Source organism: Triticum urartu, chromosome 6 (genome assembly GCF_003073215.2).
Source record: "Triticum urartu cultivar G1812 chromosome 6, Tu2.1, whole genome shotgun sequence".
Taxonomy (NCBI): Eukaryota; Viridiplantae; Streptophyta; class Magnoliopsida; order Poales; family Poaceae; genus Triticum; species Triticum urartu.
In genome coordinates, this window is record NC_053027.1 from 285,570,234 (window position 1) to 285,589,139 (window position 18,906).

At 51.0% G+C, this 18,906-nt stretch overlaps 1 protein-coding gene across 1 annotated transcript; it reads right to left on the reverse strand.

Moving 5' to 3' along the window:
* Positions 1 to 1,813: 1,813 nt before the first annotated feature.
* Positions 1,814 to 7,825, reverse strand: LOC125513260 (jasmonoyl--L-amino acid synthetase GH3.3-like). Its single transcript, XM_048678328.1, has 5 exons — positions 7,562 to 7,825; positions 6,629 to 7,018; positions 6,431 to 6,532; positions 5,257 to 6,074; positions 1,814 to 2,694 (listed from the first exon to the last, which is right to left on the reverse strand). Exons 2-5 carry the CDS (start codon positions 6,922 to 6,924, stop codon positions 2,141 to 2,143), a joined length of 1,770 nt encoding a protein of 589 aa, XP_048534285.1. The 5' UTR covers positions 6,925 to 7,018; positions 7,562 to 7,825; the 3' UTR covers positions 1,814 to 2,140.
* Between the last annotated feature and the right edge of the window lie 11,081 nt (positions 7,826 to 18,906).

Here is an 18,906-nt window from a genome sequence, read left to right on the forward strand (position 1 = left end):
CTACGTTCCCCAACAGCGGCATGTGGGGTCGGTGCTGCCCGTGCAACGGTCTATCGAGCCGCACGTGGCTCAAGTGGCACCTGGATCCTATGGTTGTGGTGTTATTGATCGGGCGGCTTAAATTTGCATCAAATCAACCGTCTGATCCATAGTAGTTGGGCGGCGGCGGGGGGGGGGGGGGGGGGGGGGGGCACGGCCCCCTCAAACTTGTACATAGCTCTGTAATTGCCCCGGATTGAACGAACTAACAAATATGGTCACTTCTTTTTACATGTTTCATTACGCATGACCATGTATTTACTTTAACGCCGTATATCACTTTTTCTACCCGTACAACCCAAATGTAGCCTACCGAAGTACACATGTCTGGGGCCACGCTGTATCGAAGAATTTGATTGATAAGACAATATGTACCAAATTAATATCAACAAATCCACCACTAGATATATTTGCACATGTATTATTCCGTATTGTAGTTCTTAACAATTTGTCTATATATTTCACAAAAAAACAATTTATCTATATATTTGTCAAACTGATAAATAATTGACTTCCTAATTAGATTTAGATGTCGTCTACTTTGGGATGGAGGGGAGTACCTAGTTAAGAGGTTGGTTAGTCAAAGTGACTGCGAAAAAACCCAATATCTAGTGAAGTTTTTCGAAATTATCAAAAGAGATAATGGTGTCAAAAATTTTATAGGCAACGAACAATCTTACGATGTGTCCAGGCGTGACCAGGTAGCGTCATATTACCCCCAGATTTGAGATGGGTTTAAGGTACACCGATCCGTCCGGGCGTTTAGGATGAAAATTAGGGGTCCGCTTGGGTCAGCATTTTTTGACCAGACACTAGTTAGGAGAGCGTTTTAGACGGTTGAGGGTGAAAAAAGTAGAGGGTCCGGCTGTAGATACTCATATTCAGCCACGAACCCTCACATCAACCATTCAAGCGCCTCATGCCCTCATCGGCATGTGCCGCGGCGGGGCTGGCCCCAAGCGCATCACGCCGTTTCACGGTACAGGTCGGCCAACTTTGCTAGAGCTACGGACATTTGTTACAGGTTGCAATCTACAGAAATACGTTGGGCAAACTAATTGGAAATTAACGGGGGTCACACCACTGAATTCATGAGGGAACAGGGATTACAGATGGGGCCATAGTTGTCCGTAGAGGGTAGCCTGTATGGTGCTGCCCGTAAGTTTAGAATTCTCGCAGGTCGGCCGGCCGGCACGTAGGGCACCCACAACCCACGCGGGCACGCGGACCTGTGCGCCCATGGCCCTTGGCCATCCACGAGCATATCCCCAGCGGTCTTGGCCCGGCCGGCCTTCAATCATCGATGAGGACGATGCCGCCGCTTTTGCGCGAGTTGCTGGTCTGCCGCCATGCAATGCATGTGACGTGCCTGGGGAGCCCGAGCGAGCGAGAGAATGCTCTGCTCTCCCAACCGCAGGCAGGCAGAAAGTATGCGCCCGTTGTCTCTTTGCGTTTTCTTCAGTGGTGCACTCTAGTTCGAATCCTGCGGGGAGAGAATTTCTGGTCCTCATTCGGATGAGCTTCTTCTATAAAAATATGTTTTGAATGCCAGTGTTCATAGATCTTTTTTTTTTACTTTGCGTTTCCTTCTGGACTTCCGGTCAAGAGGATTATTGCATGACCAGCAGCAAATTGGAATCGTACGATGATCCACCCGCATTTTAAAAAAAATTCGTGCGATGATCAACCCTAGTCCCACTGTCAGTTTGTAAGGGGTGCCACGAACTGTACAGGAACCATTCCCAGATCATCGAGTTGGGTACATCCGTGCATGTGGTCGGACGGATCTGATCGAACATGGCAAGAAAGTATCTCCAAGACGAATATACTCCTACTAGCCAGCCTTCGTTACCAATGGTGCATGCTGGCAGATGCTGCGCGGACAACTCGACAGGTTTATATTTGATACATACACCTTGCAAACATGCCACATGCGTGAGACACACCACACATACACTTTTGGCCGGTGGCCACACTTTGCAACATCACTGTCACTCACACACTCACACACAGACACAACCTCACCTGCATGCGGACAACTCTGTACTGCTCTTCCCAGACAACCGTGCATGATGCATGTACCCTGTAACCACCGCATGCGTCAGTCGTAGGCGGCGCTGAAGAAGGCCTTGGCGGTGCAGGCGGCGAGGATCTGGAGGACGCCGGCGTTGGAGCGGGCGACGCAGCGCGGCGACTTGAACTGGCTCACGGGGGCGCCCAGGGAGAGGTAGTGGCGGAGCACCCGGTGGAACGTCCCCCGCTGCAGCACCCGCAGCTCCAGCGGGCCGATGGCGCGGGACCGCCGCGACCCGACGTAGCCGGGGTCCGCGAAGGCGCGGTCCAGCTCGTCGCAGCACCCCTGCAGAACGTCGGCGCTGGCGTCGGCGGCGGCGGCGTTGAGCTCGACGAAGACCACGTAGTGGCCCGGGTCCGACGACATGTCCGCGTGGCTGGTGTAGTCCACCACCTCCAGCTTCTCGGCGGCGAGGAACTTGGCGGCGGCGGCGTCCACGGCCAGCTGCAGGTCCTGCTCGCTGTTCTTGTCGATGTTGATGGACAGCGCCAGGTTCCGGCGGCACACGAACTTGAGCTTGGGCGTCGCGTTGTGGAACCCGGCCACCCGCACCACGTCGCCCAGCCTGTACCGGTACAGCCCTGCCAAGATACGCATTTCGCCTTCAGAATCACTACATCTCTATCACTGACTGTGGAACTTTTCTTGCGATTTTCTGACAGAGGAAACAAACATAGTATCCATCGAAGCAAGTGCGTACTACAAATTCATGATAAAATGATGGGCCAGCATGAGACAAACAAGCAATGATGCAAGCAGAATTCTCCTATTTGTGACACTGGCCCGGACCCTATAGTTAGTTGTGGTCACGGATTGGACACGTACCGGCAACATGTGGGTGCGTGCCCACCTGTGCTGTGTGTTGCACCGGTTCTTATCCAGTTATCATCTGGCAGGGCACATCATTTCCTGTAGGTTGATGTGGCGCCCATGCTCGACCTCATCCAGGTGAGGCGACGCGACGACAAATCCTACTGTTAACTGACGTAGTACTGAAAACTAACACAACACTAGGATAAATTTTCCGGGGTAGATCGATAGGGAGGTTGGGAGTGTACGTGGCTTCAGATGACGGAAGAGTTTTTGTTGTCTTTGATCTTAGGTTTTGTTTGACAGTTGCAGGCGTTGCACTCACATGTGAATGCGTGTATATGACCTGCCGCCTGCCGGCCTGGTCAAAGTTAAATTTTTGTTAACCTGCTCCGGAGATTGAATACTACATGGATTCCAAGCTACTCCATGGATGGAGTAGCTGCTAGTTATAGGGATCAAGAATGTCGCCTCCTACCTCTCTAGAAGAAGAAGAAACGGTGGCTAGGGTTTTCACGTAAGTGCCGCTGGTACCCCTCGCCTTCAGGTGCCTTCCAACACCAGAGAGGTGGGGAAAACCCTGGTTTGAAGTTAGCAGTGTTTGGGCCGTCCTAGCTTGGGCTAGGCTTCAGTTTGGGTGTTTAGGTCAGTGGCGAGCAATGACATCATCGACAGTGTGGAATACGATCTATGTGTCTTGTCGTCGTTCTGGCGATGCTGATTGGCATTGGGAGACGGTGCATCAAAGCTTGAGTTAGGGCTAGATCTTGGGTTTCATTTGGCCTACGTTTCTTCCAGGGGATCTTGAACGCGTTATTTGCTGGAGAGGAGGTTGACGGTTCATGGTTTCGTCTTTTGCCTTCTTTGTTCGGTGCTGCATGACAATTTCAACTTCGTCGAAAACCATAGTGAGATAAGGCCTCCTCAATTCTGTCTGGCCAGATCTGGGATGATTATCCAACCCCCTTTGCCTTCTTCTTCTCCGGGACGACAGTTTGATTCTCAACTTGCTATCACCAGCTTCTCCTGGCTCTGACCGACGACTTCCCCCACCACATTGACAATGTTACCCCGGCACCACGGGCGTTCTAGAGATGCAAAGGTGTCATCGAGCTTTGCTCATGGCGCGTTACCGACGAATGCAAGAGGAAGGTGGCATCGATATATCAAAGGACATATATTTCATCTTATGCCTTAGTAAGGATAGTCTTATAAAGGTTGGGCAATTTTAACATATGACCTTGCCTTCTCGCGGGCAAGAATGATGAACAGGAGCAAAGGGACAGACCGCCATGCCTCGCATATATACTATTACCGGTCCACCGGTTCAACACCTAATCTATGGATATTTTTCACATAAACTCCAACGTGTTAGATTTTGACGCATTTTGATTCATTAACCTCCATCCCATAATATAATACGTTTTTGCAAGCTATCCACACGCCACACTTTCTAGGCTTGCTTCTCTTTGTATGGAACTTGCATCAATGATGGGCGGGAGTAAGATTTATATTGGAACATCGAGTGCTAAGTCGTGTCTTGGCCAGGGCTACATGTTTGGTCTTTGGAAAAACAACGAGCACTTGATGCTTGGTTTTTTGGCTCCATGTGTTGAACGATCATGTTCATTCCAGACCATGCTGAAAAGTCCTCGGACTCTCATCACCTTTTTGTATTTTCCCGGCGAAAAGGACTTGCATCAGCCGTGTCGATTAACGTACTAGTCAACAAAGTTAATGTATGCTCGACGGTGTAACTTTCATACAGATCACCGATCACAAGCTACTATATACGTGACAGTAACGCCACAACTAATACCCACCGTAGCCGCCATTTTCTGCTTCGTGGAGCATGGTGACAGCGCAGTAGCACTGTGTTCGACTTTGGTTCACAAGGTCAGAGGAGAGAATCCATGTCGCTCCAAGAATGCTCGCCAATATACGTCGCAACCAAACGGGGTCTAGTTCATCGGGCGGCTTATTTGGAGACCAAATTGACCCACTAGACTGGCTAGATAACCGGGCAGAAAATGTTGGCGTCGTACGTCCACCTCAAAATCTCTGTGCGTTTCGACGGGAATCCATCGACAGGCGACCGTCTTATCTACCTAAAAGCTAGCCATTTGGACAGTGGAGGCTCCACTTGATTAAGTTAAGACCTCAGTGAAGGACTCATCACCCAGCACAAGCACAAGGGTTTGGAACCGGAGGGCGACAGGCCAAGTCAATGCCCCCCTTGCCAAGTCAAGTCAGATGGAAGAACCTTGGCGGGTTCATGCATGGACTCACTCCATGGAGCGTACGTAAAAGAGGCAAGGGTGCATGCGGCGTACCTGCGAATGTGGTCATGACGACCTCGTAGTGCTCGCCGGCGACGACGTCCGTCAGGCCGACGGGCTCCGATTCGCCGTAGCAGGCGTCGGGGCCGGGGGCGGCCGCGCAGCCGGGCCGGAGGGGGATGAACTCGAAGTAGCCGATGTCGGGGAGCACGGTGAAGGTGGCGGACTCGGGCGGCGCCGCGGGCTCCACGTTGGCGCCGATCCACCCCTCGGACGCGCCGTACTCGGCGGCGACCAGCGGCAGCCCGCCCGCGTAGTGCCGGAGCTTCTTCACGTAGTGCTCCATGGAGCCCGTCATGATGCCGTACACGTACTTGGCGTTGGGCCACAGCGCCGGGATCACCCCGTACCAGTTGCTCAGGCCGGCGCACCTGCGCGCCACGGCGTCGGCGAGCTCCGGGTTCGGCCCGGCGAGGAGCGCCGACACGGCCTGCCGGACGGCCGGCGAGGTGACGCGGGTCGGCGAGAGGGCGCCGCGGCGGATGTCGGCGCAGAGCTCCTCCCACACCCGCTCGAAGGTCTGGAAGGCGAGCACGACGCTGTGCGCGAAGGTGGCCGACACCATCTGCACCTCGCCGGCGGCGAGCAGGCCGCAGAGGAGGTGGCAGTAGAGCGACTGCGCGAAGTCGGCGCCGAAGATCACCTCGTCGGGGCTGCAGCACTGCGACTGCACCGCGCGCATCGTCGCCTTGAACTCCTCGCTGCGGTACACGTTGGTGGTCGCCGTGGTGGCCGTCAGCCCGCCCTTGGTCGTGAACTGCCGGCTGCTGTAGATGAACTGCAGCGCCTTGCCGTCCTCCACGGGGAACTCCCTGCCGTTAAGCAGTCACCATACATACCTCATTAATGGAGATCACCAGCCGAAAAACCTTCACTGAAACTAGAACGAAAGTGACGAGCCGACGGTACAAGTGAAGGAACAAAAGGAGGTTGCAGTCGTACGTTAGGCTTGTTGCATCGATCATGGATTTAATTCTAATAACAGGTTATTCTACGATTGATTACTCCATTCCAACTCACAGATCGATCGCTACTGTTGGTTCGCGTGATGTACAAATTGAGAACGGCCGAATTATGGCGGAGGACGACTCCCCGGATCGAGGCCGGGCACCAGAAGCAAGAAATTTAACTTTAAGCGAACGAAATCTGGGCTGGATTTGCTCTCTACCTGTTCCTGAAGGCGTACGAGGTCCGGTATATCTGCATGGTGGACTTGACGAGCTCCTCGTTGAACAGCAGGTACTTGCGCTTCCCCTGCGTCGTGCCGGAGCTGCACGTCGTACATCACCATGATCAGTCCTTGAGGAGAGCTAAAAGAGGAGCTATACGCTAGGATAGGAGCCTTGATGATTAGCAAGTGGCCAACCTTAGGGAGATGGAGGTGACGGGCTTGCCGGTGAGGACGGGCGTGGCGTCGCCGTCGACGATGCGCTCAATGTAGGGCTCGAGGTCGGCGTGCGTGGCGAGCGGCACGCATTGCTTGAAGCTGGCGGCGTCGGTGCGGCCGGCGAGGCCCAGCCCCCGCAGGTACTCGGTGTCGCCGTTCTCGGCGAGGATCCGCCGCAGCGTCTCCCGCTGCACAATGGCGGCGTCCCGCGTCAGCCGCTCGAACTCGGCGATCACCTTCTCGCCGCTGAACTCGCCGGCCTTCTTCTCCAACATCCTGCCGCTGCTTGCAGAATCGAGTCACCGCCGATGCAGTGATGCTAGTCCACTCTCCACACCGGTCGGGCTCCGAACCTGCTGCCACGAGACGCTGCAACAACAGGAAGAAGAGCCGAAACCAAGTCAGAAACATGGGGGGGTGGGGTTAGTTGGTTCGACTGTTGAAGAAGAGGAGGTGACGTCGGCGATGAGATTTTGTGTCCAACATCGCTCGTGTCCTCTTTTGGATAAAAAGCTCGAGCAGGACAAAATTAACAGCACGACTTTTCTTTGCCTCTTCGACCAAACACCAAGGGGGCAAACGAGAGGAGAGGATCGTGAGAGGAGAGCACCGGGAACAGTGGCCACAGGCCTGTGTGCCCCTCGCTGTCCGTGAGGCAGGCCTCCAGCTCTGCTTGCTAAACTAGTTCGGTCCAGGGACAAAGATCCAACGATCATCTCTATCCTTCCGTTTCTTTTATCCCTCTCTCACGCAGAATGATGGGGAGTCTACGCCGCGGAGACGAGCTCCCGGGAAGGAGCCAAGGGCAGAGCAGAGCAAAAGGACGACGCAAGAGACAAAGAACAGCTGGGGAACCCGAGAAAGAAAAGAAAAGAGGAGCGCGCGGCCACGAGCCGGAGCCCGCCCACTCACCTCGGGGTGTCCGCCGCGGGGCCGGGAAGACGACGGCGGCCGCGGCAACGGACGAAGCACGGCGCGGCAGGGAACGAGGCGCCTCTCCGTCCTTCTGCGCCGCCGCTCGAACACCTAGGCGCGAAGACGCACAGGGGGCAGCGCGCGGTGCGGAGTGGAGAGTACGGTGAGGCGAGGAGTGAGGAGACGACGAGCGCGGGCGCATATATACACGCGCGGTTTTATCTGTGTGCGAAAGGGTACTGGTAGTAATACGGGAACAGACGATCTTTTTTGCCATGGGTTGTTGTTGATGGGACACGATGACGGCCTTTTCATCTTGCTGTGGCACGACACGATCGGGCTGCAGTAATACGGCGGAAAGCTTGCTATCCAGTTTTATCCATGGCTGCAAATGGGTGAGTTGAAGCTAGGAAGGGTTTGATTTAGCTTTATTGCCTCGCGGGTAGCGACAGCCATGCCGATTTAATTCCAATCACAACATCCTTGGTTGTGTCCCTCAAGTAATTTTAGGATAACCCAGAGTGGATAATTATCATTTCTGTACGGACAGTCTCGTATACATGGTATATTCACTCCACTTGTAGAAAAACAAAGTTTTACACTATTTTTTTTGGGAAAACTTACGATCTAGTATTCACTAACCGTCAAAATAGTAAAAGAAAAATCAAAAATAAAAAAAGTCGTCTTGGTCAAAGACCACTTAGCGAAGACTATAAGCATTAGAGCCGGACAAACATTGTTATAGTAGACAGTCGGAAACTTGTTATGCTAAGGTCCCACATGACCAACACACCAGAACAGCAATCGCATGCAACCGGTGAAAAGAAGCGTAGGTCTTAAGATCCTTTGTTCAAAAGGAAAATGAAAGAAAAATATAGGATTCATGTGCTTGACTGAGATCCCTAATCGTATAATGACATGTTAATTATACATTTTCATGTGGTTTGACTTTGAATTGACTCTGTTTACTAGAATTCATGTGTTTTTTCTATTCCTATAAATTGAACACTTGCAAAATTCCCATATGTTTTACACATGCATCCCCACCCAATTCTTGTTTTTTTTCCTTTCCCTGTTTTTAGAATCACGTTATCCCAAGGAGCCTTAAATCAGACTTTGAAAGTTTTGACCAATGAAATTATTGTTTTAGATATTTAGACTGAGAACTCGGTAATCATACGTACATTTTTGTTTGGGAAGTACTTTATGGATAATATTATAATTTGGTTGGATTTTAGGCATACTCCCTTTGTTCCTAAAAGGAAAATATATTTGTATTTTTCATATTACATCATGTATTAGGAGATCAAGGCCAATGCATGAAGAAGTGTTTATGATCAATACCTCTGTGAGTCAATGCATAAAGCCCAAATAATCCCTTTTAACTTGTCCTTGATATGTAACTTCAAGCTATATGTTCCTTTTGGCATGGAGAAAATTAAAACAGAAACTAGTATCTAGTGGCCAAAGTTACATTGAAAGACTATACCGATGTCCCAAAGATCAATTGTTTCCCATGGACCGGAAGCAGTATATACATTTACCACCCTAAAAATGCAAAGGTGCATGTATCATGATAATACTACTTCAAAACTATATCTTTCAAATAGGAGGGCAAACCGATATCTGATAGATGTCCCTCTTTATTCTTAACTCCTAATGTAGCATCCATGTTAAATCACATCACTCTAAAAAGAACAATTGTAATATTATACCAAGAATCAATCAAATCCATTAGATCTTGATGGTTGGACCTAAGAATAGTCATGTCCTTTTATCAAGCCAACGAGGGAGCACATGAGGTACCGGCATGGAGCACACCTCTCCAAGACATGCCCCTCCACGCACATCTTTTCGTCAACTTTATGAAACAGCCAAGTCCTCGTCAAGCTAGCGGAAGACGACAGGCTTAGAATGAACCCAGGCTTGAAGCTACCAAGCTCTTGGGCTTGTTCATGAAGGAAATATGCCCTAGAGGCAATAATAAAGTTATTATTTATTTCCTCATATCATGATAAATGTTTATTATTCATGCTAGAATTGTATTAACCGGAAACTTAGTACATGTGTGAATACATAGACAAACATAGTGTCACTAGTATGCCTCTACTTGACTAGCTCATTAATCAAAGATGGTTATGTTTCCTAACCATAGACATGAGTTGTCATTTGATTAATGGGATCACATCATTAGGAGAATGATGTGATTGACTTGACCCATTCCATTAGCTTAACACTTGATCGTTTAGTTTTCTGCTATTGCTTTCTTCATGACTTATACATGTTCCTGTGACTATGAGATTATGCAACTCCTGATTATCGGAGGAACACTTTGTGTGCTACCAAACGTCACAACATAACTGGGTGATTATAAAGGTGCTCTACAGGTGTCTCTGATGGTACTTGTTGAGTTGGCATGAATCAAGATTACGATTTGTCACTCTGATTGTCGGAGAGGTATCTCTGGGCCCTCTGGGTAATGCAATCACTTAAGCCTTGCAAGCATTGCAACTAATGAGTTAGTTGCGGGATGATGTATTATGGAACGAGTAAAGAGACTTGCTGGTAACAAGATTGAACTAGGTATTGAGATACCGACGACCGAATCTCGGGCAAGCAACATACCGATGACAAAGGGAACAACGTATGTTGTTATGCGGTCTGACCGATAAAGATCTTCATAGAATATGTAGGAGCCAATATGAGCATCCAGGTTCCGCTATTGGTTATTGACCGGAGACGCGTCTCGGTCATGTCTACATAGTTCTCGAACCCGTAGGGTCCGCACGCTTAACGTTACGATGACAGTTATATTATGAGTTTATATGTTTTGATGTACCAAAGGTTGTTCGGAGTCCCGGATGTGATCACTGACATGACGAGGAGTCTCGAAATGGTCGAGACATGAAGATTGATATATTGGAAGCCTATGTTTGGATATCGGAAGTGTTCCTGGTAAAATCGGGATTTTACCGGAGTACCGGGAGGTTACCGGAACCCCTGGGAATCAAATGGGCCTTAGTGGGACTAGGTGGAAGAGAGGAGAGGAGGCAAGGGCTGGCCGCGCGCCCCTCCCCCCTAGTCCGAATAGGACAAGGAGAGGGGGGCGGCGCCCCCCCTTCCTTCCTTCTCCTCCACTCCTTCCCCCTCAAGTCCTAAACCAACTAGGAAAGGGGGGAGTCCTACTCCCAGTGGGAGTAGGACTCCTCCTGGCGCGCCCTCTCCCTTGGCCGGCCACACCCCCTGTGGGAGTCCTGGATTAGGGGGTCTCCGGACAGCCGGACTATATCCTTTGGCCGGACTGTTGGACTATGAAGATACAAGATTGAAGACTTCGTCTTGTGTCCGGATGGGACTCTACTTGGCGTGGAAGGCAAGCCAGGCAATACGAATATGGATATCTCCTCCCTTGTAACCGACCTTGTGTAACCCTAACCCTCTCCGGTGTCTATATAAACCGGAGGGTTTTGGTCCGTGGAACAATATCAACGACAACATACAATCAAACCATAGGCTAGCTTCTAGGGTTTAGCCTATCTGATCTCGTGGTAGATCTACTCTTGTACTACCCATATCATCAATATTAATCAAGCAGGACATAAGGTTTTACCTCCATCGAGAGGGCCCGAACCTGGGTAAAACATTGTGTCCCCTACCTCCTGTTACCATACGGCCTAGACGCACAGTTCGGGACCCCCTACCCGAGATCCGCCGGTTTTGACACCGACATTGGTGCTTTCATTGAGAGTTCCTCTGTGTTGTCACCGTTAGGCTTGATGGCTCCTACTATCATCGATAGCGATATAGTCCAGGGTGAGACTTTTCTCCCCGGACAGACCTTCGGGTTCGGCGGCTTCGCACTGCGGGCCAACTCGCTTGGCCATCTGGAGAAGATCGAAAGTTACGCCCCTGGCCGTCAGGTCAGGTTTGGAAGCTTAAATTACACGACCGATATCCGCGGAGACTTGATCTTTGACGGATTCGAGCCCTTGCCTTGTGCGCCACATGGTCACGGTGAGTACGATTTAGCTCTACCATCGGACCGTATTCAGGTGATCGCACCGGCAGCCGCTCCGAGCCTCAATTCAGAGCCAGTTGTGCCACCCATGGACGGGCGGATAGACCCCGTCATGAAGGCCGTATCCTCAACGACGATCGAGCCGAATATCGACCTTACCCTTTGCAAGAGCCGTGTTGTTAAACCGCCAGATACTTCTCCGTCCACGGACTACGAACCGCTTGTGCCCGTTCCTATCGAATCCGGTTGGGCGCCGGTCATGGAGTTTACCTTCGCGGATATCTTTCAGCACTCGCCCTTCGGCGACATACTGAATTCATTTAAGTCTCTCTCCTTGTCAGGAGAGTCCTGGCCGAACTATGTCCGGCGGGACTGGGGTACGGACGACGAAGAAATTCGCGACCCACCCACCACCCATTTAGTAGCCACTATCGACGACTTAACCGACGTGCTCGACTTTGACTCCGAAGACATCGACAGTATGGACGACGATGCGAGAGACGAAGAGGAACCACTGCCTACAGGGCACTGGACGTCCACCTCATCACATGACGTATACATGGTGGACACACCAAAGGAAAACGGCGACGAGGAACGGAAGGCCGCAACGAAGGGTTGTCCCCTCGATAAGCAATCAAAGCAGCGGCGTAAGCGCCACCCCAAATCCCGCCTCGATAGAAATAACGATCATACAGGCCCAGCGTTAGAGCAGGGTGAACCACCGCCGGACCACGGCAACGCGGATAATCAAACCGAACAAACCAACTCTGTCAAAGATAATAGTCCAGAGGACATAACACCGGACAGACACCCGGAGCAACAAAATGCCCATCAAAGGCTTGTTGCCACCGCGAGGAGTCTAAAAAGGCAGAAGCAAAGGCTCAAGGCTGCGCAAGACACACTCCAAATCAGATGGAGTAAAGTACTCAACGCAGCAGCAAAGTACGGCGACAATCGCCCCACCAAGAGTTACCCAAAGCGGAAGTTACTACCCGAATTCGATGAGGAGGCCTTAGATCCCCCGCAACCAAAAATCAAAACGGCCACCTGGCCGGATAGACGACCTCATGGCCAACATAGAGCGGCAAACAATGCCACATATAAGCCAATACGCGATCCACGCGAGGGCTCGCATCAAAAGGACGGCACAACCAGATCCATCTATGGACCACGCAAGCGCTCTCCAGCATACGATGCAACACAACAAACATCTGAACAACGCGGCACGCCCAGATACAGGGGCGCCGCACACCCCCTATGTTTCACCGATGAGGTGCTGGACCATAAATTTCCAGAAGGATTCAAACCCGTAAACATAGAGGCATATAACGGAACAACAGACCCTGGGGTCTGGATTGAGGACTATATCCTCCATATCCATATGGCTCGAGGAGATGATCTCCACGCCATTAAATACTTACCCCTTAAGCTCAAAGGGTCAGCTCGGCACTGGCTTAAAAGCCTCCCCGAAAACTCCATCGGAAGCTGGGAAGAGCTTGAAGACGCTTTCCGGACAAATTTTCAAGGGACTTATGTCCGACCTCCAGACGCGGACGATTTGAGTCATATAACTCAACAGCCCGGAGAGTCAGCCCAAAAGCTCTGGAATAGGTTTCTTACTAAAAAGAACCAAATTGTCGACTGTCCGGACGCCGAAGCCTTGGCAGCCTTTAAGCATAGCATCCATGACGAATGGCTTGCCAGACACCTCGGCCAAGAAAAGCCGAGAACAATGGCAGCATTAACAAGCCTCATGACCCGCTTTTGCACGGGTGAGGATAGCTGGCTAGCCAGATGCAACACCAGCGACCCTAGTACATCCGAAGCTAGAGATGGAAACGGGAAATCACGGCGCAACAACAATAACAAACGCCGGAATAAGGAAGACATCACGAAGAGCACGACAGTAAACGTCGGATTCAAAAGCTCTCGGCCAAGTCAGCAAAAGCCGCCCTTTAAAGGCGCTAGAGATGAACTGTCCAGCCTAAACAAAATTCTGGACCAAGTATGTCAGATCCATAGCACCCCCGGTAAACCCGCCAATCATACCCACAGAGAATGTTGGGTCTTCAAGCAGTCCGGCAAACTCAACGCCGTACACAAGGGGGAGGATACACCAAGCGAAGACGAGGATGAGCCTCTCAAGCACGACACTGGGGAACAAAAGAAGTTTCCACCAGAAGTCAAAATAGTAAACATGTTACACGTGATCAAGGGGAGCAACAAAGCGGCACTCCCAGATAAATATGCCCAAGGGCCTATCATCGGCGAGCCCTGCCACTGGTCGTTTCAACCGATCACTTTCGACCATCATGATTACTCAGCAAGTATCCGGCGGGCAGGATGGGCTGCCCTGGTACTACACCCAATTATTGACGGATACCACTTTACACGAGTCCTGATGGACGGTGGCAGTAGTTTAAACCTGATATATCAGGATACAATCCGCGAAATGGCGATAGACCCAACGAAAATCCGCCATAGCGACACTACCTTTAAAGGAGTAACGCCAGGCCCAGGGGCTCACTGCACGGGCTCCCTACTACTAAAGGTTGTATTCGGCTTCCCCGATAACTTCCGTAGCGAACATTTAACCTTCCACATCGCTCCATTCCAAAGTGGTTATCAAGCACTACTTGGACACGAAGCTTTTGCTCGCTTTAATGCAATACCGCATTACGCTTCCCTCACGCTCAAGATGCCCGGTCCACGTGGCATCATTACAGTGAGCGGAAATATTGAGCGATCTTTGCGCGCCGAAGAGAATGCAACTGCCTTGGCAGCCGCACACTAAAAACGGCCTCACCAACTACAACATTTGATAGGTCGTCAGGACCACGAGCGCGGTTAGACGAGTCCGGCGCTGCTATATGTAATTTGTACCGGATTGAGGGCCACACCCCTATTATAAATACAAGGGGCTCAACCCACGCAGACAAGTGGCAATTTTTACTCATTCTTAATTATACATGGTTTCTTTAAAAAACTACCTTTTTGCACGACAACTTTTTCACCTAAGTTCCTCTCTTTTACAGATGATCATCATGCTACACCCGTCCAGGATACGGCACAACGGAGACACAGGCGCAGACGTGCAGCAGGGACCCGCTCCAAGGATTCTTTTTAGATTAAGACCCTGTGTGAACCTTTTTTACTGTCTCTTGTTGATACACATCCCTCGAACTCTCAGCGCAATTGAGAAGGATGTTGACGTCTTGGCATGTGGCCACGTCAGAATAATGCACATACCTGGACACAAGGGGCTTCTTACAAAGGGCACTATTCAGGCCCGGTTTACACCATAAAGACCGAATACCTTAGGGAGTGTTCGGCGTCGCGAGTTTGGCCTTATATGCATCAGCTCCGAATCATGTCTTTGGTCAAATATTGGGTTTGCCCGGCTCCTATGTTTTGATACCTTGCATTCTGCTCTATCGGCTAAGGTAGCACTGGGAGAACTATTGCGATTGTGCCCTGGGTCATCCGGGCGAGCACCTCAGTACAGAAAGCCAAAAACTGACTGTCATGATATAGCGTGAGACTGGTCAACCACTCGATGACCTACCGGAATGTTAGAATTCCTCCGCCTTAACGAAGGGCCGTTTCCCGGCCAGGCATGAACGCACCCCGAATTTGGGAGAGTGCGGAGCCAACAGAGGCTATATAGTAGTCCCACCGTCAAACTCCTAGGGCTAAGTGAAAGTGTTAAAGCATTATAGTCCGGTTGCCTCGTTCGCTGTGCTATCACCTCCTTAATAGGACCAAGACGTTGGGTTAAGAGTGAACACGCGTCTTCTGCGAACACCCCCGCATTATATGCGTGGGGGCTGAAGCCGACGACTGCAATCTTTCAGGTTATACGCATGTATACATAAACGGACGCACAGGAGGCATCATATTACTTTCAGGCAAAAGTATAAACATAGCCTTAATAAATTTCATAAAAAACATTGTGTTTACAATGGGAATACATGTCACTCAAACATAATATTCTTCGAGCACTAGGACTCTATCAAACGAGCACCCTCAAGAACCTCTTCAAAATATTGCTCGACAGCCACTCGGCCTATGGCCGAACCCTGCGACGCAAAGCGGTAGCATCCATCTCCGCCCAGTATGCTTTAACACGGGAAAGGGCCATCCACGAGCCATCTATGCACGCCGACCTCTTCAAAGCATTGATGCGTGGCACCGCACCAAGGAACTACTGCACTAGGCTAAAATAGTTGTTTGGCTTCGGCTTTTCCGGCCACAGCTGATCCACAACGGACCTCATAGCGACTCCGGACAACCTATTAAGTTCGGCCCATTCGGCTAGCTGATCTGTCAGGGGAAGCGGACGCTCTAGAACATTAAATTGCGACCAGAATAACTTGTCCACTTCATGATCTGACTGATCTCGGAAGTACTCGACCGCGTCGGCAGCGCTTGCCGCCAAGTCCATATACGCGTCTTCCGAACTCCACAGCCGATCCAGAGGGGCATAACACGGATCTTCGAACTTCGTCTGCAGCAGAAAGGGCTTCCCAGCCACAATATCCCCGGCTTCGCACAGCTCCTCCTTCTTCGCCCTCATAGCGGAGCGAGTGTCTTTGGTCGCCATCGTGGCCTTCTCAAGGTCCGCTGCCTTCACTCGGTTCTCTTCTTCAAGGAACTGGCAACGGTCGGTAGTGCCTTTTAATTCCACAGCCATCTTGGCCATTTTTTCTTTACTTTCGCAATGGGCGGCCTTCTTAGCTCTTAACTCTTCGGCTGCCTTCAAAGCAGCCGCATTACTAACCCTCGCTTGTTCCTTGGCTTGGGCAAGTTCCGCCCGAAGGGTCTCCATGGTGGCAGCTCCGTCTGCAGTCACAAAATATTAAAGATACTGGCATTATGCTGCTCTTATTATGTGACATTCACTAGGAAAACATCACTTACCCTGTGACTCGTCAAGCCGCCTGTTAACAAGCTCGATGTCGGCGTCCGCCGCATCTAGTTGCCGCTTTAGCTCGGCAAACTCATGAGTCCGGCTAGCCACCGGAGCTCCCATTACCTGCACATTAAAGCGGTATAGTTATTGCCTGGGACTACGATCCTCTATTCGCCGCCGTTTTCGACGACAACCAGAGTCTCAAGGGCTACTATCTACACAGGGCACACTTCACATGTGCGGTACTATCAAAAAGTATATCATTTCACGTACCTCAAAACCCGTCAGTAGACTCATAAAAGCTTCATGCAATCCGCTTTCGGCGGACGAAACTCTTCCCATCACCGTACCCATTAACGTACAGTGTTCCTCTAAGATGGTTGCTCGCCCCAACAGTTCCCTCAGTATGTCCGACCGCATACCGGACGGTGTCGGACTCTTCTGTTCGCTCTCTTCATGAGCCGGACGCTGAGGACTTCGAGTGGCTGTAGGATTATCTTCTGGCCTCACCAAATCCGGAGAGGCCCTCCGTGACGACACTTCAAGGTCGCCCTCTTCTTGAGCAGGGGAGTCCGGAGGAGGCGTTTCGCTCTCCATCATCTCCGGAAGAAGATCCCCCGAAGATGAGCTCTGCTGAGAAGGGCTAAGATCCGAACTGCAAGATAAACGCTTCGGTTATTTTCCTCAGAGGAAAGGTAACATACCTTCACTATTGAAGTGCTTTCTAACTACTTACAGCTCGTTGGAGGGCTGACCCTCGCGCGGACTTTGTGCGGTAAAAGCACCCTCCAAGGCAGGACCCTCTAGTGGGGTTTCTTCTCCCGTTTGGAAGCCTCGGTTTCCGGATCGTCAGAGGCAGTCCTCTTCCTTCCCCGAAGCGAGAGAAGGTCAGATTCTTCTCCTTGGTTGTCCTCCTTCACAGAGGCGCTCGTTCCCTCGGTTGGAACTAGCAGCGACGGGGGCCCGCTTCCGCCCATATTATCCCCCCCGTATCTTCCCTCGAGGGCTCCGGGCAAGGTGCGAGCTTGAGCATCTTTTCCAGCACCGGATTTTCCAAGCCCTCAGGGAGGGGGGCCGAACACCGGATCATCTTCGCCTTTGTTAGCCAGTCCTGGTCAAAGAGCAATCTCTCAGAAATGACGTCATAAATAAAAGACGGTGTGTTCGGCTAGAGGATTACTTGTTCGGTTGCGCAGTTGCTGCTCTGGCCCACGTCCTCGGTGGTATCCGGACACTCTATTTGAGGTCCAAAGAATGACTGGTACATTTCCTCGTGCGTCAGGCCGAGGAAATTCTGAATGGCCCGCGGTCCTTCTGGGTTGAACTCCCACAAGAGAAGGGGCCGGCGTTTGCAAGGCTGGACTCGACGAACTAGCATAACTTGTATTACCACAATCAAATTAAAATCTCCCTCGAAGAGATCTTGAATATGGCTTTGCAGTATAGGCACGTCCTTGGCTGGACCCCAGCTCAGACCTCTACTGATCCATGACATTAGTTGTGGTGGGGGGCCCGAGCAGAAAGCAGGGGCGGCCGTCCACTTGGCACTTCTGGGAGCCGTGATGTAAAACCACTCCTGTTGTCATAATCTGGACACCTCTGGAAAGAAACCCTTCGGCCACGGAGCTCCGGCCATCTTGCTTATTGACGCGCCTCCGCACGCCGCATGTTTCCCCTCGGTCATCTTCGGCTTCACTTCGAATGTCTTGAGCCACAGGCTGAAGTGAGGGGTAATGCGGAGGAAGGCCTCACACATGACAATAAATGTCCAGATGTGGAGAAAGGAGTCCGGGGCTAGATCATGGAAATCTAGCCCGTAATAGAACATCAAGCCTCTGACGAAGGGATCCATAGTAAGGCCTAGGCCTCGGAGGAAGTGGGAGATGAACACAACGTCTTTGTTGGGTTCAGGAGTAGGGACGACCTGCCCTCAGGAAGGCAGCCGATGCGAAACCTCGGCGGTCAGGTATCTGGCCTCCCTCAACTTCTTGATGTCTTCTTCTGTGACGGAGGAAGGCATCCATCGGCCTTGAAGGCTAGATCCGGACATGATTGAAAGTTCGGAGCACCTGACCTGGGCTTTGGGTGTTAGAACTCGAGGCAGGGGAAGGATTCGATTGAGCACAGGAGGGAAAAAGTAAAAGCCTTGTCCCTTTATAAAGAGGGTGAATATCAAGCGTCCTCTCCGAAACCATTTGGACTTGCCTATAATCTAGGAGTCCTAGACACGGTTGGGTTACCCACACCCGTATTGATGAGGATCCCGTAATCAGGGGACACAATCTCTGCCTTGACAAGACATGTCAAAAAACTGCCTCGCGTTATGTGCGGGGCTAGTTAAAAGAAACGGTTCGAATAAGCACCGGGCCATGGCATGATGTCATGTTGCCAAAACGTGTCACCAGATTAAAG